General features: G+C 37.6%; 1 protein-coding gene across 18 annotated transcripts in view; it reads left to right on the forward strand.

The window, feature by feature from the left end:
* Nucleotides 1–22,607, forward strand: part of HYCC1 (hyccin PI4KA lipid kinase complex subunit 1) — a 51,329-nt gene that overhangs the window by 23,060 nt on the left and 5,662 nt on the right. For 13 of the 18 annotated variants that reach the window (XM_085538484.1, XM_085538483.1, XM_085538486.1 and 10 more), the window contains 9 exons: nt 9,656–9,735; nt 12,173–12,274; nt 15,884–16,063; nt 16,957–17,037; nt 17,440–17,555; nt 17,861–17,956; nt 19,268–19,384; nt 20,167–20,254; nt 20,771–20,930. In XM_085538484.1, the coding sequence (XP_085394610.1) occupies nt 9,685–9,735; nt 12,173–12,274; nt 15,884–16,063; nt 16,957–17,037; nt 17,440–17,555; nt 17,861–17,956; nt 19,268–19,384; nt 20,167–20,254; nt 20,771–20,930 (991 nt within the window). In that variant the 5' untranslated portion in view covers nt 9,656–9,684. Of the gene's footprint in view, nt 1–3,111; nt 3,220–4,559; nt 4,709–9,653; nt 9,736–12,172; nt 12,275–15,883; nt 16,064–16,956; nt 17,038–17,439; nt 17,556–17,860; nt 17,957–19,267; nt 19,385–20,166; nt 20,255–20,770; nt 20,931–21,114; nt 21,138–21,617; nt 21,755–22,607 lie in introns of those variants that run through there. The other 5 variants (XM_085538491.1, XM_085538492.1, XM_085538485.1 and 2 more) reach the window with 5 other exon arrangements.

Here is a 22,607-nt window from a genome sequence, read left to right on the forward strand (position 1 = left end):
AACATGATGAAATCTCCGCGAACTTCTTTGCTGCCTTTTTGTGTGTGTGCATTTTCAACATGACTCTTTTTGTCTTGCATCAAAATGATGAGTCTCCAAAGCAGATCACAGAGAATCACAGAATTATCAAGGTTGGAAAAGACCTAGAAGATCATCTAGTCCAACCATTGCCAATACTTCCCAGCTAAATCATATTCATCAACACAACATCCAAACATTTATTGAACACTCCCATGGTCGGTGACTCCACCACCTCCCTGGGCAGTGCATTCCAATGCCTGACTACCCTTTCCGAGAAGTAATACTTCCTAATGTCCAGCCTGAATCTTCCCTGGCGCAGCTTAAAACCATTCCCAATGGGAAGATGCATTAGCAGTAATTACCTGAAGGGCTTATTTGGCTGTAATGGTTATTTTGGCTGGTGGTATCTGGTACTGGCAAGTTGCAGATGTATTGGGAAAACCTCGTAAGGATTTTTCACCAGTAATGTAGCTGTAGCTCCATATACATACACATTTATCCCTTCAGGAATTAATCAAACTCTTTGTTTTATTTCTGTTTCAGTGGTATTTAGAAATGTCCTAGATGCCTTGTCCTACTTTGGTAAAGCAATAGATGATAGTTCAGCTATGTTCCCATGAAATAACACGACAGGAACTAAATCACTTAACCATTTATAACTGCATTTTAGTGTGGTGAAATACAAGACCCGTATAAATTTAGTAACTTTGTGGGGTGTGAGTATGCTTGACGTCATAGGGAGGAGAAACCCTTACATGAAATCCCTGCTTGCACAGTAACCTGAGGACTTGAAAAATGTGAATAGGAAGTTAACTGGATGATGAAACCAACAGGAACCAGATGATACCATATTTGCCCTTTAAGAGGTTCCTCAAATGTTGCTGCTCATTTTTGATGATGGGAGTAAAGTCCTCCTGCACTGAGCAGTTATACCTCTCTCTCTCTTTGAAAACAATGTCATAGTTTGGAAAGTGACCGGTCACTGATTTATTTTCATTCTGTTATCATTTCCCCTCATGTGATGGCTTGCTTTGCTTTTGCTTCACTGCAACTCCTTTTTGCTATGGGTTTGACAGTGTTCATGAACATAATGTTTTGCTTCCTAGGGCTATTCAGCTGTCCTGATGTTGTTCAGCTCTGGTTCATGCGAGTCCACTGTGTTCCAAATCTGTGTGCAGTCAATGACCAATTTCCATGCATTGTCATAATCACATCTGCAGTTCAAATGATTTTTCACTTGCCTCTTGGAACTTGATTGAATGCATTCTGTTTACAAGTTGAAGTCCATAGACTTGAGATGATTATAGAAACAAATTTTGACAGCTTTGTTTTCAGGCCGCAGGCATTTGTTAGACCATGTCCCAAAGCCTGTGCTCCAGAATAGGGCTCTGAATTTGTAACCAAGCATTAATGTACTGGTCACTACTTGTAGAAACACCAGGTATGTAAGTCTCAAAGACTGCACATAGAAAACCAGAGCTCTCTTGAGCAGAAGACATCTGAAATGTAATGTGCATTGAAATAAAGGAATCAGAAAAAGAAAAATTGAATGTGCTGTTATATATTTTTTTAATCTCAAACTACTTCCTGAGTGGTATTAATATAAATTATCTATAAACTTCTCATTTTTTTGGTCATTGGAACCATGGCAGAACGCTTGAGGATGTGGTTTACCCTGGAAATTCATGCAGGAGTTCAAGTGTCTCTCCAGAATAATTCCTTACCTATATAACAAATGATACTTTTTTTCCTGCTTTGTTAATAATACAGTTTGGGGATTTTTTTTCTTTTCTGGAAGTCACAATAGAAAGCAAGAAATACAGAACAGTAAATGGTCAGAGACCTCAGGTTGCTCATATGCTGTAATATAACACTGAACTTAGGTGTGGTAACAGTGTTTTGTGTGTTAAGATGTATCAAGTTCTGAGTGAGGCAGAAGTGTGGGTACTGCTGCCACATTAAAAAGCCATCAGTTAAAGCAAGGAGTTACGCTGTCCTGATGTTTAGGAACTATGTAAAATAGGCAAAGTTATTTTTAGATGCTGGGAAATCTCGTTCAAATGAATGTGTACAGTTTTGGGAGTATAGCAGGGAAGAGGTTAGGAGGAAGAATGAGAGAACTGTCATGGGGGAAATAGAGGGTACTTTTTCCTATTTAACGTAGTGTTTTGTACATTTATTGATGGTTCATCTGAGTACTTTGACTTAACAGCTTGCAGCTTCCTTTAGCTTGTGAATGGTTTCTGTTGGTCCGTGGGCAGGCATCTCTGCCTTTCAAACTAGGTGAGGAGTTGCTACTTAAACTGGAGTTGGAAATGGGCAGGATCTGCTGAATTCTTGCTCTGAGAAAGGAGAGCCAAGAGGTTTTGGCCAAGTGTTGCATTTTTAAGGTTGCTACTGAAAAGTGGAAGGTGGAAAGCTTGCTCTGACTCCTGCCTCTTTGTGAGCTGAGTCTTTCTGTTGGTAAGAGCTGCTGCTTAACTCTTTGCTAGATACACTCTTCTGCTTTCTCTGATTTTCTTCTATCATAAGTATTCTGTTACCCTAGAAGGTGTTGGAATTGTGCCTTTAACAGTTGATGCTGAGTACAGCCTCTGCTCAGTGCTCTACGTACTTTTTAGGTCATACTTGAGCTGTTGTGCAGCCTCTGCTTGTGCACTCATTACATCAACAGTCTTTTCATGACTGCTGAATTATCTGACACCTTTCTTTTTGATCTCTTTCAAATGAACTAATTGGAGGTGACTTGCAGTTTTCACAGGAGGTAACACTTGTTTTTATAATTAGCAGCAATCAGACTTTACAAACAGCGAGATGAAATGAGCAACTGTTAGTAAAGGCAAACTACAATAGCACTGAAGTTTGATGATGCAAAGGAGGTAACTGGAGGTCATGGCATTGCCAGCAAAATAATGATTAGTGTTCTTGTTAATGCTTTTGGTTGGTGGTTCCAAGCTTGCACGTGGCACTGAAGCAACAGCTGCACGTGATTATCTCTCTGCGTAGTTGATTCTCTTTCACCATTTTGAATTTGTTTTAGGGTTTCAGGGGTATTTCATGACTTCATCATGGTGTTGTGTTCTTTGGGCTTAGGGGAATGAGGTCCTGAGAGAACAGTAGCTTTGCTTTGTTTTGAGTTGGGTAGAGAATGCTTGGAAGTGGATAACTTCTGCAGCACCGGGTTCCATTACAGAGGAGGTGAGAGCCCTGGGTTGTATGTACTGTGCTATTACTTTCTCTTGTCATAAGGTACAGCAGTGCTGACACATAAGAAAAAACTTTTTCTAAAGCTTTTCAGTTCTTTCAGAGAGTGAAGATAATACCTTTATTTTAGTATTGTGAAATTTTCTGGCTAGAACAAAACCTGGAAAACCTGTGTGGATTAGGTGACTTCAGTGGTATTAGCACACTGTTCCCTTTCACATAATTCTCTTTGTTATTTCAGATGTTTGGTTGAGCTTTTGATTGTACTCCCTTTAATACCGTCTTAGTTTCAACTCTTTCCTTGTGATCCATGTAGTTATTACTTTGATTTTTCTTTGTATATGTGAAACTGATAACTCTATTAAGCCAAAATAACTGCAGGCATAATTCAAGACAGGATTTTTCAATCAGTTTTCTTACTTTGTCTGAGGTTAGGTTGTTTATATGTGCTTTTTAAAAAGAGATTGGAAGAACAGTGCGTGGAACAGAACAGAGGAGAAGTAAGTATATTTCAGTTGCTAAGAACAACTGCTTTGGAAGTGATAGCTCTTACTTTATTTCTTTATAATGCATGGATGTATTGGTTTATTACAGTTCACAGAAAAACTTCTACTTGAGGATATACTGCAAATAGCTTGAAACAGAGTAAGGCATCTGCAAGCTGGAGAATGGCAAAGGGTAACAAGGGTAAATTGGCTTACTGCAACTGGTTTGGGCTGGTGCTGTGGTTACGAGGACAATGGATTTGCAAACTCATTTTGATTGAAGTAGAACTACAAGAAAATAATCAAGCTATAGAAGCTATTTAATTTTACTCCAGTTTGGTACTGTACTATTAGGGTCGCTTTTGTACAGCTTTAACAATTTAAATCTGACTTATTGCTGCTTGTATTAATTCAAGGGACTATGTCAATATTAAATCTTACTTCTGTATCGTGATTTATTTAGCTGGAATGAGTCATTTGGTTGTGTTTGAAGAGTTATCTTCTGCCTGGTAAAGGGCAAGTACAAAGCTGGTTGTGTACAAAGGTGGTTTATAATTGTTGCTCTCTAATCTGAAATCGAGCAAATGTAACTGCCAGGAGTCAAAGATCAGAATAAAAATCTTCTACAGCGTGTGCTTAAGGACCCTTCCACTGCTCGAGACTATAGAAAGCTTCCTTCAGAACTGGCCAGCCTGAGGAATGGCATTGTGACCTCAATTGTTGCCTCCCCCCAGCTGTGTTTACAGATTCTGAGGGTTGTAGAAGGGTGAATTGTAGTTTGATACACCCACTACTTGTGTGTGGGTTTTTGGGCAGCACAGTGTCAGCATTCTACGGTGCTGTGTCCTTAACACAAGAAACAACTGCATTTGAGGCAGCTTTCTGTTGCTTCTGGGCAGTCTACTGTACTTCATTGTAATTATTTTTCATTATGTATGAGTGCCAAACATCATACTTCAACAGGGAGCCATTCAAGAAGCATACAGGCATAAGATCAGGTAATTATATCTAAGTCTGTTATGGGCAATACCACTGACTTTTCAAGGCTGTTCAGTGTTAGCTACAAGTAAGGCATTTGCTCCTAGTGCTGATGGACTGGGTGCCAGAGGAGAAAAAAGGCACAAAACTGGAAAACAGTTGATGAAATTCAAATTCATTGCATTTTCAGCTCTTATGTTCTTTAAGAAAACAATAATGAAAACCAAGCATGCTGGAAACAAGCTGAGCGTTGCTGTATGAGTTCAGTGCTGCAGCTGTGAAGATAACTGGGGTATTGACCGTACTGAGTCAAACTAGAGTTTCTGAAACTTGTTTGTCTAACAGTGTCAGTTAATAGGCTCCTAGACAGGAAAGCCAGGCATGCAGCGATAGGGAAAGCTAGAGAAGTCAGCTTCTTGGAAATTAGCTTCTGACATGGACTTTCTGAACTAGAGGACGTGCTCTTACATTTAGTGGCTTCTTCCCTGGATGCATCCAGGCTTTTTCTATGCACTTATGTAAACTTAATGTATTTTGACTTGGGAATCATTACATGCTTCCTTGGCATTGTTTTTAGTAACTCCTCCTGTTTTGAGCCTTAGCACTTGTTAGTTCTTGTGTTAGAAGCTGCTAAATGACTGTCTCTCATCATTTTAGGAATTTGAGCCTGTGCTAGTGACGTTTGGAGCACCTTTAGCTATCTTGTTGACAGTGCTTGCTTTTATAACGAAGGCAGCAATTACAAGAGAATATTTGATGCTGAGTCTATGAGCGTTGCTTGCATTGTGTATTTGGACAGAGCATGTGACTGCTTCAGGCTCAGCACAATGGGTTTTTTGTTTCTTCCTCTTTGTGCAAGTATGAAGAATGTCAAGAAGTCAGACCTGGCCTTTGTGGTTTTTAGACTGTTCCAAAGTGGTTTTCAAAGCCCAGAGCAGCATTGGTTTCTTGACAGACTTTGAGTAATTTCCTACCCACTACTGCAACTGCAAGAATCTGTTTTAGGAGGATAGTTGGACCGTATTTGAAATTTCACAATTAAGGAATAAATCACTCTATCACTAGAATATGCATTAGTCATGCATTAATACTAGGGGAAAATATGTTTGCTTCATCGGTGATTTAGTTAAGAATATACTTTCTTGAGTGCCGTGTCCTCTTCTGAGGCCTACCAGGGTTTTGTCTTTTTCTTTGAAATGAGCTGGGAGAGAAAAGGACTTAATAACATGGACTGCAAATATAGACTATAATCCTTAAGTGAACTTGACATAATATACAGAGCTGACCAAAAATTTCTCCCCACCCAAAAAAGTTGAGTCCTAATGGGCTGTTCCCTACTTCTGTAATGGACTACGTAAAATAACTTGTTCCAGGACTTGGTTTCTTATGGGACTGGTGCATTGCAATAGAATGCTCAGAATTTTGTTATTTTTCTGAGTTGAATTCTCAAATTTGGCTGGTAGTTGATAAAAATCATAATGTTTTGTAACGTATTTGCTGCAGTTCGGTTTGACTGAATACTGATAAAAACCCTGTTTCTTAGTACAAACTTCCAAGTAGATGTTTTTCAGATTAGGTAAGGGTACAATATATGCTTTTCCTCCTCTTGCAGCAGTTCCCAAAGGATGGGACATGAGCAGTTTTTGGCTCCTGGTTTTGTTTTTTTCCCTCTATCAAATGCCTCACACTGTGATTCCAGAAGGTCACTTCTTCTGAACTCAAGTGGTCATTCTTCATCCAAGTCCAGCCTCCTTGTACTTCATCCAGAGTTCATTCACACACACACACATCCTGTGGGTAAATTCTCCAAAGGATGGGTAGCTTTAAAGAATAGGAAAGCCACCTATTGTGAGATTTTCTTTTTTATTTGTTAAGAACAGCCTGAGTGTCTGTTGTCTGCGATTTCCTTCAAGGCCATCATTTGATATTACTGCATGAAAAAAGACTCTTGAGTGACAGATACAGAAAATTGAAGCCATCTGAGTAGATGAATCCATTAGTAGGTTTGCCAGAGAATATATCTTCATTGATCTTGGCTTGCCCTCAACCAGCTTGCTGCATAGCATCTTCTCTCTGCCACTGTTACTGAAGCTGTAAGTTCCTGATGTATTTGTGCTATAATGAGTGTGGGGGGGAAAAACACAATTGTCTTCATAGACACTTTGTAGAGATCTCTTCAAACAAGACTTGGCTTTTCTCAGGTAAACTTGCTTTATATTTTATTCTAGATGCACCATTTATCCTGAAACAAAGCAAAAATTGCCATCTCCTACCTAAGGAGAGTTTTCTTAAAGTATTAGAACAGAACAGGATCAACTTGCAGCTCTCACTCAGCTTATTGCTTGGGAACATATCAAGCAGTCTAATAAGTAATTGTAGTGTTTGCATTCAAGGAAAAGAAGTACACAATTAGGTTTTATTTGTGACACTTGTGTCTTGCTGTAGATGTGTGCGTACTTAAGTTTAAAATGTTTAATTCAGAAAGGTGTTGGACTTTTTTTTTTTTAATGCATCAAGATAAAATAAATACAGTCTGCATTTTCTGTGACCCAGTCAGCAAAAATTGATTCCTTTTTCTTCTAGTTCAGCTTTCTATCGCCTATGCTTGTGCCTGACATACCAACAAGAAGACTTACCTTCAAATACACAGTCATTAAGTCTTGAAGTGTCATTCTGAGCCCAATGTGCCAGGCAAAGATGCTCTTCTTATTTTCACTGGTCAAATAGCTTCTGTGTTCTCTAGAAGTCTTTAGTTTGAAAATAACAGTTGACAGATCAATGTAAATAGGTAAAAAAAAGAAAGAATTGTATATTGCATGTGTAATAAACCATAAACTTGGTGTCAGCTAAGAAGATCCAGTACTCCTGGATGTAGAAGTCAATATTAGTGCAAGTGTTTCTGCTATAGATGAGGTTCAGCGAAGAATGGTTACTATTACCAGCCCTGCTGAAACATAAGGCATTGCAGAAGTCTTTGCCTTCACAGGAATGAAAGTAGGGCTGGCAGATGTGATTCTGCAGGAAATGATGAGGCTGTTGGTTCAGTAATTGCAGCTGGTCTAGCCCTCATGTTTGTTAGCACACAGTGTTGTTATCATGAAAGCTACACTTCTGCATCAGTGTTTGGCACAGAAACCTGATTCAGTTCAGAGACTGCTATTCCATATCTTCATGAGATCTTTAGAGATCATCAGAGCTGGTCAGAAAGAACTGGCATTTAGTTTCCTTTGTGATTTCCTCTCCTGTCTTTCTAAAGCATCTAGCTGCACTAGCAGTTTTCCCAAAGAGTTTAGGTTTCTGTCCCCGACCAGACTCTTTATCTAGTAGGTTAAATTCTTTCTTTCCCAGTAATGCTGTGAGTTCTTATTTTTTGGCTTGTGCTATGTTAGTATTCTAACTACAGTGAACTTTTTTTAGTCGTCACTTAAAAGAGAAAGCAAAACCCAAACCTGGCTAGTTTCAAAACCAGAAACAAACCTTTCTTATGTTTTTGTCCAGATGAGTTTCTTCTTGGAATGAGAGAAAGAAGGAACTATGTTCCTACTGGGTTTTGTGTTATGCATTGGTCTTTCTAATGCGGGTTCATAAAGATCATAGCTGTTTTGCACCTCACTGTCAATTAAAATGGATCTCATTTTCAGTGTGCCTCTTTATTGAATTTTAGATCGTTAAGAACTCATGACTTCAACTAATGATTAAGCTGATCATCTGTTCACCTCCTTGCCTTCTCTCTTTCCTTTGGCATAATCTGTGCTTTGCCGTTGTTTCATATGAATATAGTGCAAGAAGTTTCTAGATAGCCTCTCCAGTCTCACTGCTCTTAGGGTACATGTTGGATAGTTATTCCCTTACAAACCTTAACAGATTTCTGTACTTCTCTTTTTAAGCAAAACCTACCTTAAATAACTTTTTTCTCCTTTTTCTGGAGGCCTTACAGTGAGCTCTCACCATTATCATGCCTGGTCCTTTTCCCTTATTAAGGCTTCTTGAAATTCTCAAAATATTTATGTTATGAGACAATTCTCCCCCTCTTTCCTTGTTTGTAACTTCTCATATATGCCGTTACTCAGATATCAGAACTTGATAATTAATTTTAAACTGGAAGGGGCTGATAAGATATCTCATGACTGAACGTTTCTTCAAGTAACTGTTAATTTTCTCCTGAGATGAGTATTTGTCATTGTTTAAAATACATGATCTATTTGGTAAGTTAATGTAGAATAATTTACATATGCCCAGGGCATCTTCCATAGCATTCTTCTACCTTTTAGTATTTTTTATCTTAATTGTATGTCGTCCTTAGCTTCAGAATAAACTATTCCAAAGAACAATGGTTGGAAGGAGTTTTTAAAATAAATTAAGGGAGATAATGGATGAGTTTTAAAAGCCACTCTGTGCTTTTGTATTCATCTAAATACTGATGGTCTTGCTCTGACTGAGGAATTAGGCAAGGAATTCCACCTTGGGCTTCATGCTGAAGCTGCAGGCTTGTTGTCTTGTCTTTCAGCTGGGGTTGTAGAGGTGGATTGAAAGGTTTTCATCATTCTTTCAGTGTCCTCCAAGTTGAGAAAACAGTTGACTAGAAAAAAAAACTTGGGCAGTTTTTTCTATTCAGTGAGTTTGTACATTTTTCTCTCTTTCTGTAAGCTGAAAAATAAATAGAAATTGAGAAGGTAATATTTTCTGTTTCCAAAATGCCCCTTCTGCAAATCTTTGACTTGTTAAGCTTCCCACGCTGTATGCATTTGGGATTTATTAAACTGCTGTCTATGACGATTCTCAGGCTTAGTGCTTCCAGCAGCTCGCATAAGTGAAGTAGAATAAAAGTTCAAAGTATGTCAGCATATGAAATGTTAATGAGTAAAAGCATGATAAGATTCTTTAAATATTCGCAGGAACTTAATCTTCATTGTATGTTTCTTGCAGTGATTGCATAGTTCTTACCAACTGTTTGCATATTCTTTCAGGCTGAAGGTTTTGGAACGGATGTTGGAAGATGTTAGCTCTGGATACTGGGCTTGTGGAGGAGTGGTTATCGGAGTTCAAGGTAATAACAATGCACTATCAGATACTTAACCAGTGGTATCTGAATTGCTGCTGGAATGGTATGCAAGAATGCGCGATTACTGTAGAAAATGAAGATTAGCAACCTTGAATTTTAAGGTAATGTGATGTATACAGCTACCAACTTGAAAGATGTTCTTTTTTCATTGTCCTCTTTGGGACTGCCTGCTTCCTGATCCAGAAAGTGATCTTCAGTGGTCTATGGCAAAGCATGTGCTGCAGGCTATAGTGTTGTGCCCAAACATCAGGCTTTCCATTTTTCCCTCTCCCTTTTTATGGACTATATGAGTGAGTTATTCATGCTTATTCTTTCTAGTGTGCCTTCTTTAAGTTTTATTATTAGAAATTCAGTGCTGTGTGATAGTTCTGTGATAGCTGCTGATCACTTTACTTGTTGAATGTGCTGAACTTCCATCACGTGCTGTAGTTTTGATCGCTTATATAGTCAGATACCCAGGTCTGTACCTTGCAGATGGCATTCATCAGCCGTTGTGCTGTCAGTACGTGAGGTCAGGTCTGACTCTGAGATGGGCAAATGCTATAAAGGGAAGATCTCAAAGCAGAAAGATATTGTGCATTATCTCTGTCCATCTTTACCTCAGGAAAAAAAAACATTTGGGTTTAACAAGTAAAGCCACATATATATATATATTTTTCCCTTCAGCGTTAATTATTTCCAGAGTGTTCATTCTACCAGCAGTGAACACAACTTTGAAGTAAAGAATTGTCAGTTTTCTGTTTCCTCAGGCCTTTATCTGGCAAACACAACAGCAGATAGGAACACTGGCTTCCTTAAAACTAGCTTATCTGCGTTTTCTGTTATGAAGCCAAGATTTTCTGTTACTTCAGAACAAGTTTGTCAAGCTTGCCCAGCGCTTCATCAGCGTGCAAATGTTGTTTATGTAACTTGAAAGAACGTTGCAAAGTGGAAGTAGCATCCTTCTTATAATGTTCTGATTCAGTGTTTTCTGTTTAGAAACTTGATAGAAATTTTGTAGCACGGCTAATGGACCCTACTTTCAGAGAGGGATGAATCATACAGCTCCCTTTGATTGAGTTGCACTCTTTGGTCTGCTAACAACCACAAAGTGTAACGTGTCTTTGTAACATATGCTTTGTAACAAAGCACGATACTTTTGTAAGCTTAATCACTGGAAAGAAAAGCTTAGGATTGTAGCCCTAGTTTACTAAACTATACCTTGTAATCATGGTCAAACTGCGTTCTTGAAACACCCTGACTGGAAGATTCAAGTGCTGTGTGTGTTATCAGTAAGATACTGATACTGAAGACACTAAGTATATTGTGCGTCTAGAAGAAGACGCAGCAGATCTCTATTTTGGACCCTAGTAGATTCTAGACCAGCCTTATTTCTTTGTGTTAGACTTTGTCTTGAGTAACTCCTTGGATGGCTCAAGCTATTGTTGAAATGTCCTGCGAGTCCTCAGCATGGTGTTCAGTAATTCTGCTACTGAATAACTGGAAACTTGTTAGAACAGAAACTGAAAGTTGGGTGCACACACGCAGGCTAAACCCCAGAAACTGCTAGCTGGCATTTGGGAAATTCTGCTGGATTTCTTTTCAAGCTTTGGCTTTTCATTCTGTTCTTTGTTTCTCCTCCTGATATTGGCAACGTTGTGCAGTCTTGCTGGTCTGAGTGTGGGCTGGGGCTTATTTGAATACAGATTTCTGTCCTGGTCTAGCTGGATACACTCTGTTTTCCTGTCTTTGTAATGGACTACGGTTTCCTTTGAAGGAATGCAGAAAAGTAGTACTATAAGAGCTATGAATAATAAGTTTAAATGTACAGCTTCCAAAGGGTTGTCAAAGAGATTAGCTTTTTAGCCTCCTAAGTACTGTAAGAAAACCCATTTCTATTAGAGGATAGCTGTTCATGTCAACCTTAATTTATGTTCTTTCAGGTAACAGCGTATCCTCTTTTATATTTACAGTCTGTCTACTGTCAGTCTTGACAGCAAAGCGCAGGTCTGCAAACAGTGAGGTTTCACGGTATATGAATTTCACAGTGGGCATGTGTTGTCACTGACACCAGCAAAGAGTGGGAAGTGCATTGCAATTTTTTTTCTGGTTTCAGAACATTATGTATTTTCAGTGGCACTGCACTTCTGAAACTCCTTTATTTTATTTTTTTATTTTTTAATGATATTGCATTGAATGTCATTAATCTCTCAGAGAAGCTCCCTGCTAAATAATAGTGCAGTGTGTCTTCTGGCAACTTTGCTGCTGTGAAAAATGATGATTTCTATAGTAAGGATTTCCTTATGAAACAAGTTTCAGTTCATTGTAAACTCTGATAAATAGTAACTGCTAATGGAAAATAGTTGTTGAAATAGCTGCTACATTTTAATGTTCAAACCTTATTTTTTCTAGGAACTAAAACAGGTATCTGTATATTTTTCAGACACTGCCAGAAGCATCTATATCCAGCTATGCCACAAACCTGAAAGACAAGAGTGCTCTGATTTCATCTCTTTACAAAGTAATTCAGGAGCCACAAAGTGAAGTGAGTGTGTTGTATCTCTCATAATGTCTGATGTAACACCAGCAGAATAGGATAAGACCTTGCACACTAATTAACTATGTTCTATGTGAAATAGTTAATTCTGTTCTAACTACATGGAGAGTCTTCATCACAGTGTTTTCCTTTTAATTAGATTGGAATGTGTTCTTAGCAAGAATATAGTATTATGAAAACGATTTGTAGATCTGTTTCTTACTTGCTGATTGTAACTGATCTTGTAGATCATAGTCAGGATCTGTGTATGGAAATGAGAAATATGTTAAGGAATTGAAAAGATGTTTGACTGAATTATTTTTGTGATTCACCGTAACTTGAATGTGAATCTGTAGCTACCGGGAGCTTGTCTGTTTATATGACAAGAGATAAATGTTAGGTAGTTCTGCATTCCTTTTACATTATTGCTTTGAATTTAGGGCTTTCTGCCTTTTTGCCATCATTACAGCACTGAACTCTGACTTGCTTAGAAATTTTGAGGTGGAATGGGGCAGGTTTGCATTGTACCCACATAAAGAATTGTTCGTGTACCAGGACTGTGCTTCTCTTGACATGTTCTAGATGAGAACAGAGCATGCCTAATTGATGTTGGTTGTATCCTGGTCACGCTTTCTACCATCCAAAAAACCTTTGTGTGTTATTGTTTTTGAAACTACATGGAGTCCTCATGCCTCTTCTGGGAAAGAAGCAGCATAAGGAACCTCTCCAAAGCTGAGATAATGCCAATAGTGGGCAGAGGGTAAAATGCTTCCAGTGTTCGTACATTTTTAGAGAGGATGCTGGTACAGAAATACAGGTTGTGCAGCAGAGAAGAAATGTCATTTTACTTTTCTGTGCTGCTCAGGAAGGCATTCTGAGTCATTTCAAATACTGAGTCAAGCTTGCCTGGTCTTCAGAATGCATATCAATGTGTAAATTAATGCGATGAGTCTCCCTGTTGATAGCCAAACCGATACTTTCATGTTCTGTAATTTATTACTACTAATGGCTATCACTAATTTTGTCACAGACTGATGCAAGATTGTTGCTAAGCCATGAAATTCCTGCTCAAAGAGATAATTTGGGGGGGGCTAAGTATTGAAGATTCCCCTGTTAACTGAATCTGGAGATTGAAGTGCCAGTGCTGACAGTGCTCCTAACATTTTCATTTGTGCTCTGCTTACTGCCCAGATCTTTGTAGAATGGGTTACTTGGAGCTTTCCACACAAAGGAAATACTTCTAAACTAGTAATTCTTCCTGGCTTTTGGGATTCATTACCTGCATTGTATATTTGTTTTCCATATACTTTGTTTGCATTTCTGAAAATGTAGCATATAGTGAGCGAAATGAACTACTTGTGTTTGCTATTCCAAGACATAGCAATTTCATAGTAGCTTTGTTAGCAAAGGCTTTATCTGTTACTTCAAGGTTACTGGCCCACTGGTGTGGAAAATGAAATTTAGTAGAAGAGTCTTCAGTATATGTGAACATTTAAAGGATTTTTCTCGAGTGTCTGCTCAGTTAAATTCAGTGACAAGCTTTTTATTTCTGAAAGATTTTGTTTCTTCACAAATTTAAGATTGTTTAATTGTGTACCTTGAGCTCTACTGCTGTCCTTTCAGATAGCAGCCATTCAGGTATTTGCATTAGGAAATACAATTCGTGAATTGAAAAGTCCAGTGTGTCTGGGTACAACTTAAAAGGAGGAGGGATGAAATTACTTCAGTGTTCTTCTGTTCCAGCATTAAAAGTTTTTATACTTTTTGGAACTGTTTTAGTGTGAAAACATTATCTTGGAACAGCAACAACTTCTGGGTTTTGATATTAGGTTTTAGCATGTGGTGGCATTTCAAGGAAGAAAATCTGTTTTTGTACTGATTACGCATTGAAACGTGCTGATACAAAGCTGTCTTAACTGAGATAACGATGTGAACATGGATACCTGTCATAGCTATTTCTGTGCCTTCTAAAGTTCAAGCACATCATTCTGAACTGATACTTTATTAAAGGAAGCATGCAAATCTTGTGAAATATGTAAGCTGAAGATGGAAAGCACTTGTGCTGGTAAAGTCTTCTAGAAGGATCTTTGATCTGCTTTGGGAAGAGACCAGTTGAGCTCAGTATGCTTTTGTTTTGCCTTAGGTTTTCACAATTTTTTGAGCTAAAATGAACAGAAAACGTCTGCGCATTACTGGCAATAAAGTACATATCTGTATCCCAGTCTTTAAGAATTTTCAGGAAGGTGCTGGTTAATACCTTCCTTTCTGATGTGCAGTAGCAGTTTTCATGCTTACAGTCTTAGGGTAGTCTTTAAAACGCATATCTGTTTGATTTTCATTCTGTCACTTTCAGGTTGAAACTACTGGGGATTTTGTGTAGAAACACATTTCAATCTATTACTAACCTTAACGTTCCTGGTATTTAAATTAATTTAGAGTCTGTTTCTGTGAGTCATATAAATGAACCATTAAGAGATGTTAAGCCTCCGAGGTAAGAAACAAAGCAGCAAAACTAATCCTTCAGATGTGTTGCATTTCAATCCAGTCATTGAGATTTGCAGTTGGAGAATGTCATGTTTTGTGTAATGATTTTTAATACAGTAGCTGAGGCTGAGGAACTGAATTCTAAAATGCTGGAATCTCAGATTTCAGTTTCTAAAGTTTTCAAGTCTGAGGGCATCTACTCTCTAGATACTTTTAAAGGAGCAGTTTCTCAGTCGAGTGTTCTCCTAATTGTTACTGCTTAAAGACACTTGATTTAGAGTGTTTAGTTAAACACCTTTTTTTTTTTTTTTTTTTTTTTTTTTTTAAACCTGATTTTACTTTTTTTAGGGACATTTTGAGGAAAACAAAGAACAAATCCCCTAACAGCTGCAAATTCTTATGGGCAGTTTGCCATGTTTGCTGCCAAAAAGCATTTTGGACTTTTTGATTTTTATATTGACTGAGGCTTCAGTGTCCAGCGCTGCTCAATTTGAAAGCGTCTGCTGTTGTGCACAATCCTTACCTCCATGTAGTGACACGTGGTTAACACTGCATACTGACCTTTAGCAGAGGCTTCCTTTTTGTCTTAACACCCTATGAATACACTGTAGCCTACGAGGAGTGGAAGGATTTAGTTTATCTGCTGTACACAAACTTATTGTAGTACTTTGAATACAAGTGTCCTGTAGCTTTTCTCAGTTACAGTGTAAAAGCTTTACTTTTATGTGTTTGCTGTTGGAGCTCTAGAATAACAAGGCCTTTTGGACTGTTATTTATTTCTTTTTTTAACATAGATGATGTATTGGGGTCATGGTATGAGACACAGCGATAGTAAGCATCCTCTTCTTATTTAAGCCTTGGAGGCTAGAGGAAGTGAGCTAAAAAAGGAGGGGGTGGAACTGTTGGAACAGTATTTCTGTTGTGATAGAAGGCTTTACTCTCTATCACCCAAAGTGTAGAAGACTGAAATTGTTCGAGGTGACTTGGTGTAGTTAGCAGGCTGATCATTCCCTGCTAGCTACAGTGTAACATCTATCAGCTTTTCCCCTACTGTGTGATTATATTTCTACACAAAGTTGCGGTTTCTTGAAAGGTTTTTACTCATTAACAATTGTAACCTCATTGTAATTTCAGCTTCTGGAGCCAGTCTGCCATCAGCTCTTTGAGTTCTATCGCAGTGGTGAGGAGCAATTACTACGATTCACACTGCAGTTTCTGCCCGAACTGATGTGGTGCTACCTTGCTGTCTCAGCCAGCAGAGATTTGCAGAGCAGTGGATGTATTGAAGCCCTTCTTCTAGGAGTGTATAACTTGGTTTGTATTTACACCTAATTATTCAGGCCTAAAAATATTAGTATCCTTTTGAGGGGATACTGGAAAGTGTTTATGGGGAAAGTTAAACTCTTTTATTTCAGAACTGAAAGCAAGTGATTGAGTGTCGTACTTTTCTCTCTTTAAATTTATGTTCAAGTTGGAAATATGTATTGTGAACTTTAAAAGGATTCCTCTTCAGTTCTTGCTTTCATTAATTCCTGGTATGGCAATTAAATCTGCATTTTGCTGGGGAGCCTTTATAGGTGCTACATTTGAAGTTGCTGCCTGTGCTTTCTGTGGTATTCTGACCATCTTGACTAGAGATCACACATAAAGGCACTTTCAACAAATTCTTAGTACTTGATGGTTGAACAGATTGCTCGCTCTTCAGAAAATAAAAGTCTTCTGTTTTGTAATAACCTTGACTTTTTTGTATATTTTGCATGAAAATGTACTGTTTACTGTTAAATTAATCCTTTGAAAAGCAGAATTCTGAGGGAACCTTGAAGAGCATCATATTTTAGCTGTTACAGGCAAAATGCAATTAGTCGGTGCTAGGAGATGCTTTACTGAAACTCCTTTCTAATCTCTGCCTTTGGATAAGTGAAATCTGCTGCTGAAATTTAAAATTAAAGGCTGTGTGTTTTTTGTGAGGTCTGCTTCAGAAGTTGTTGCTGAAGATATTGATCCAGAGTATTTCAGTGCTCTCCTGTGAAATGTAGTCCCTTTTTTGTTGTTTATTTGTCTAACTCATTAGTTTTCTGCTCACTTAAAGATGTGAGAGGCCTGCTAATGTACCACTCTAGTGATATACTGCAGGCAGGTATCCTCTGTCTGGTTTCTGTAGAACAGTATAACCCTTTTGGTGTTTTGTTGTTTTCTGCCTTTTTCAGGAGATAGTTGACAAGGAGGGACACAGCAAAGTGCTGAGCTTCACAATTCCATCTTTGTCCAAACCTTCAGTGTATCATGAAGTAAGTGACACTTACAGCATAAAGTTGTCACTGACTGTGAAAGGCAGTGTGATACTGGGACCTGTGAGTGAAGAATGAAAGTGAAAATTAGTCTTTGCATTTTGCATGACCTAGTAACACATTTCTCAGTCTACTCATTACTGCTAACTGGTCTTTGAGGCCATTAGAAGACTCAGTTGTCATAACTGGGTGATATGCGTCTACCAAATGTATTCTTTTTCCTGTTCTGAAACCTCGTATTTTACTTGCTGTAAAGTGATTTCTTAAGTCTAAGGTATCCAGGCATTCAGATAAAATTGATGTAGAAATATGATGATGTTGATCTCTTGCCTATTTTTACTTGCATTTTAGCAAGACTTCAGGTTGGATGTGTTTTAAATGCATATTTTTTTTCCCCTGTAGCCTTCCAGTATTGGCTCCATGGCTCTTACTGAAGGAGCTTTATCCCAGCATGGTTTGTCCAAGGTTGTGTATAGTGGACCTCATCCTCAGAGGGAGATGTTGACAGCACAGAACAGGTGAAATTGTACAATAAGGTTTATCTTGATAATCCTTAAAGAATCTTCTAAGAATGTTTAATAATTACAGACAGAAGCTGTATGAGTGTGTCCTTCATTTGTTTTTTCTATGTGAGTTTACATGCAGGATGCATAGGAAAAGGAAAGGATTGCAGTCCCAAGTCATGGATCGATAATTTTATTGAATTAAACCAAGTTTGTTCAAATAACCCTTGCAGATTTCTCTATATAACAGTTTTACTTGTTAAAAAAAATAAATGTGAAATTTATAATATAATCTGATTGATGTTTTCTATAAACTCCAGGTTCGAAGTGTTGACTTTCCTTCTGCTCTGCTACAACGCTGCCTTAAGCTACATGCCCGCAGTTTCTCTTCAGTCACTGTGTCAGATTTGCTCAAGGTAACTTCTGTAGGCTGATTATACTTTAAATGGTATCAAGTCGCTTAAATGCAGTTTGTTTGAACTTAGCAAACAATAACAAAAAAATCCTTTTATTCCCACAAGTTGCTTGCAAACTTGATTTTTCTTAAAAAAATAAGTATAGCTGCATTACTTATCTTAAAGTATCTCTTAATCAGCTGTGGACTGAGATCCCAAAATTGGAGAAGCAATGACATGGTTTATAAGCAGTGCTGTAAACTGGAGAAAGAAATCAAATCCAAGAAATTATGTTTCTATTGAAATAGTTCTTGGTGTTTTATCCAAGTAAATCAGAAGTGCTTTCTAAAATCTTGGTTAACTTTGCATTGCATGCTTACTAAACATTTGGATGCTGTACAAGTTGAAAATATAGTGGATACTAAAACTAGAGATATGCTCATTCCTACAGATGTTTTGGATATTCCCTAAATCTGGTATAACAGTAACTAGAAAGGCAAAGCTGAGGTATTTTTTTTTTTCTCTCTTTTTTCTTATAAGAAGGACTGGTAGTGAACTTGTCTCTCCAGAATTTTAGAAGTTGACATTAAATCGGGGAAATTAGAACATTCTTGTTAACCCAGGCAATGGAGGAGAGGGACCCAGAAACCAACCGAGAGCAGCTTTTTGCCAGTAGTAGCTCTGAGGTTCTAGATTCCTCATACAAGTAAACAAACAGAAACATCCACAAAAACAAATGAGTAATGGGTGCTTGTTTTTTCTTGTTTTGTTGTTTTGAATTAGTCTTAGTAGAAGATGCATTGCAGAATAGAGAAGGAGGGGGGAAAAAAAGCATCGTAATTTAGTGGCAAAGTTGTTATTCTTTAAAAAGAAAAGAAAAAAAAGGGGGGATCCCGAAAGCTCTGTTACAACTGTAATTTGAACATTAAGAGGCAATACCACCTTAGTCTGTTTTTTGCTGGGGGCCATAAATGAAATTTATAATTTTTTTTTCCTGTTAAATTTCCTTAAATACCATTAATATTTTTGTCTACTCTGCAGTAAATGCTTTTAATTGAGAATGACTTTAATGGCAGTTTTCAATGTTCAACTGTGACACTGATGTAACTTTGTCATCTAGGATATCTCTATTTTGAAGGATTTGAACTCTGCCAGTAGAGGGCATACCCTTCTTCTGTAATGAGAAATGATCTGCTTTAGCGCTCAGTTGTAGATGAATGCTTTCCTTGGGTCTACTGCAGTTAAAACACACACGAAACATCTCCTGTAGTGGTGTTCTATACAGAGGTGGTTCTTCGTTATTTACTAGTGACAAATACTTTGTTTCTTTAGAATTTGTGTCTGCGGATATCCTCGCCAACAAGTGAGAAAGTATAAGGGAGTAAACAGCAGGATTCCAGTTTCATCTGAATTCATGGTACAAATGCTGACGGGGATTTATTATGCCTTGTAAGTGAGAGTGTTTTATGGTTTTTGTTTTGTTTTTTTCTAAACATTCACACAAAATAATGGAGCACTTGCTTAATTTAGTATGTTCATTTAGGCATGCTACCTCTGAATTGCTTTGTTTTCTAATGGACAGATGCTGTGTGTAGCAACGAAGATTTCAGGATTAGAACACAGTTTGCTAACTTGTTAGATTACATTACCTGTGTGATACTGGGGAATGAAGGTTGGAATAACACTTAATAGTCATAACTGGTGATGTAGAAAAAATACCTGAAAATCCTTTTCCAACTGTTGTCTGGTCTATGTTTTTGACATCAATCTAGTTAAGGAAAAAGGTCTTAGTGTTCTCTCTCAAAAATGTTGAACATCATCCACCCCTTTGACAGTCACGTTGACGTGTAAAGCTCTTTCATTAACTGAAATAATATGAGGCTGGTAACATGGGAGTACTCAAAAGGTGCTTTAATATTAAAACCATCCTGTTGGAATTTCAGAATATTTCATTACTAGCTGATCAATAACTACAATATCGCTTTCAAACTGCTTGGAGTGATCAGTGAAAATAAAACTAGTGCCTCCACATGCACTAATTCAGAACAAAAATTTTAAGTAGCGTGCTTACTGATAACGAGCACAAGTAGTTTAACTCTCACTTGAGCTCTCAAGGAATACTGAATTCATGAAAGTCATGACCAAGAGCATTCATCCATTGATACAGGTGATTATTTATATCTATATATATATATATATATATACTATTATTTATATATTTAACTTTGCAGTTATAATGGAGAATGGGATCTGGCTCGTAAAGCTATGGACGACGTTTTATATAGAGCGCAGCTAGAACTGTATCCAGAACCTCTGCTGGTAGGTCATGTAGTCCAACATTTTTTAAATAGTCTTTATTTCATTAAATACTTCTTATGAACTTCACACCAGGAACCTAAACCTTATGAGCTCAGTGTGTCTGTGCTGGTGTGAGTAGCTAGATCTGTAAGGATATGTACACATGTTTTCAGTATTCTTAGTTACTTATTCACTTGGAAAGATGATAAAATGATTACCGGTAGAACACTTCAAAGACTTGAAAGTGTAATGATGGTGCAGAAGCATTCTGAAGTTCATGTTAAGTGACAGCCATGTCATTAAGCTGGAGACTCTGTTTTAAATAAAGGTCTTAAGTACAAATTAGCTTTTAAAGCTAGTAGCAAGTGTAGCACCCTACACTCGTTATAACTTGTGCCAAATGCTACTGTGTTTATTTGACCTTAAATTGGAGTTGTATGCAGTAAACTTCATGGACTACTAAGGATCCTGATAGAATTATTTTTGAAAACTTCAACCTTCATATTAAGAACTTAACTGCATTTTTCCCTGCTCTAGGTTGCTAATGCAATAAAAGCTTCGCTGCCTCAGGGTGCCATGAAGTCCAGTAAAGAAGGTACAAAATGCATTCAGGTTGAAATTACACCTACTTCATCCAGGATATCAAGAAATGCTGTAACTAGCATGTCTATCCGAGGGCACAGATGGAAAAGACACGGTAAGAGACACAATTTACAATGATTTCTTAGCTTCTTACACCTGTTCAAAGTAATATTGAGGGTTTTGTCTTTGTGCATTGTCACTGTTAATGAAAATGCCTTTAGTGAACTGACATTATGCATTTATTCTTAAAATTATATGATTTCTCTTAAACATATGTTATTAACGTGGGTCTGGAACAGCGTGAAGATGCTACATACTAGATGAAACATGTCACAGTTGGACATTGGTGCCATTCTGTTGCTACTGATAAGCAAGTGGCTGGTAGTTTGGAGCTTTTTATAACTGGTAAATGAGAATATTAGTGGATCAGAAAATATATTCTCTATTTCTTCAATCCTGTTTTATTTTTTTCTTTTAACGAAATACCTTTTTGTTAAAGGCTGCTGTACAATGTTTTAGGTTCTTTAAGGAGACTTATGTTCTCTTTTACATTCTCTTTTGAAAAGTGGTGTATGATACATGAAGCAAAGCAAATATTTAATAAATATACCACAGAGCCTCATTTGTTTTAAGTTATCTAAATAAAAACAATATTTAAGGCTAGAGGGGTAAATTATGCCTTTTGGGGCAAACTAGTATGAGGGCTTCAACCAAGTGAAACAGGTCAGTGCTGAGGAGTAGAAAAAAGTAGCGCTGAATGTACTGCAGAAGGACAATCAATGTATTCCACTTTCTCTACCAGATTTAGGTGGGGGAAGAGCTGCTGAACAGGAGATCAAAACTTCCAGTGGCTTGCTGTGCTGTGGTTGTAATTCTGATGAAAGGGAGGAGTGTAGATAAGTGCTCTTTGAATAGGCTAAATAAAGACTTTAGAAATCATTATGACACTGTTTTATATGATGTGTGCTATATGAACTTATTTTGTAGCATATGGGCAGTTCAGTTCAAAAAATTATTGCAAAGATCTGTGTTATTAAAAGAAAAACACACCAAAAACCACAACTCACCACACAGGGATATTTCAGGTAACTATTGGAGATTATAAATATTCTGGTAAAAGAGGACTTAAAAGTAACAATGAAGATTTCTGAACAGTAATGTTACATGCTGGTGTGAGTTCCAACAGTAAGCTTCTGAATGTGAGGAAGGGCAAAGGAAGTTAAAATAGTTCTTTTCATTTAAATTAGAACGCTTGATTTATTAACTTTTAAAGCTGCTAGGCAAAGATGAGGAGCAGAACATTAGTGTCTTTGATATGAGAGTGGTTCAGTAGTAAGAGTATAAGTCCCCAGTGAAAGGTGTGGAATAGATCTCCAGGGTAGGTGTATAGAAAGAATAATGAGGCTTGTGCTTACAGATGCTTGTTTGAATTAAAATGAATACTGGAGCTGGTAGAAGTAGGCCAACAAATCTTGTACCTCGTGACCCACTGCTCTCTGCCACAGGGAGAAGGAAAGAATCAATTCAGAGATTTTATCGTTGTGTTTCAATATAAAATGAGTTACACAGATAGATTAGGAAGCTGGAGGAGGCAGCTGAGAGGTGGTTTCTTATGCATTATGTGGACCACAGCAAAATACCCCTTGGGCTGCAATGGCAGCCGTTTTAGATCTGTCTATTTGTATAGAATGAAAAGCAAAAGAATCTCAGCTGATCCCATTTCCGATTGAGAAGCATATGGGTTGTTTTTATTGTTATTTTATTAGAAATAGCAGTTTATTTCTGAAGTCTG

The sequence above is a fragment of the Coturnix japonica genome, chromosome 2 (assembly GCF_054131305.1).
Source record: "Coturnix japonica strain WE chromosome 2, WE-NBRP24, whole genome shotgun sequence".
Classification (NCBI taxonomy): domain Eukaryota; kingdom Metazoa; phylum Chordata; class Aves; order Galliformes; family Phasianidae; genus Coturnix; species Coturnix japonica.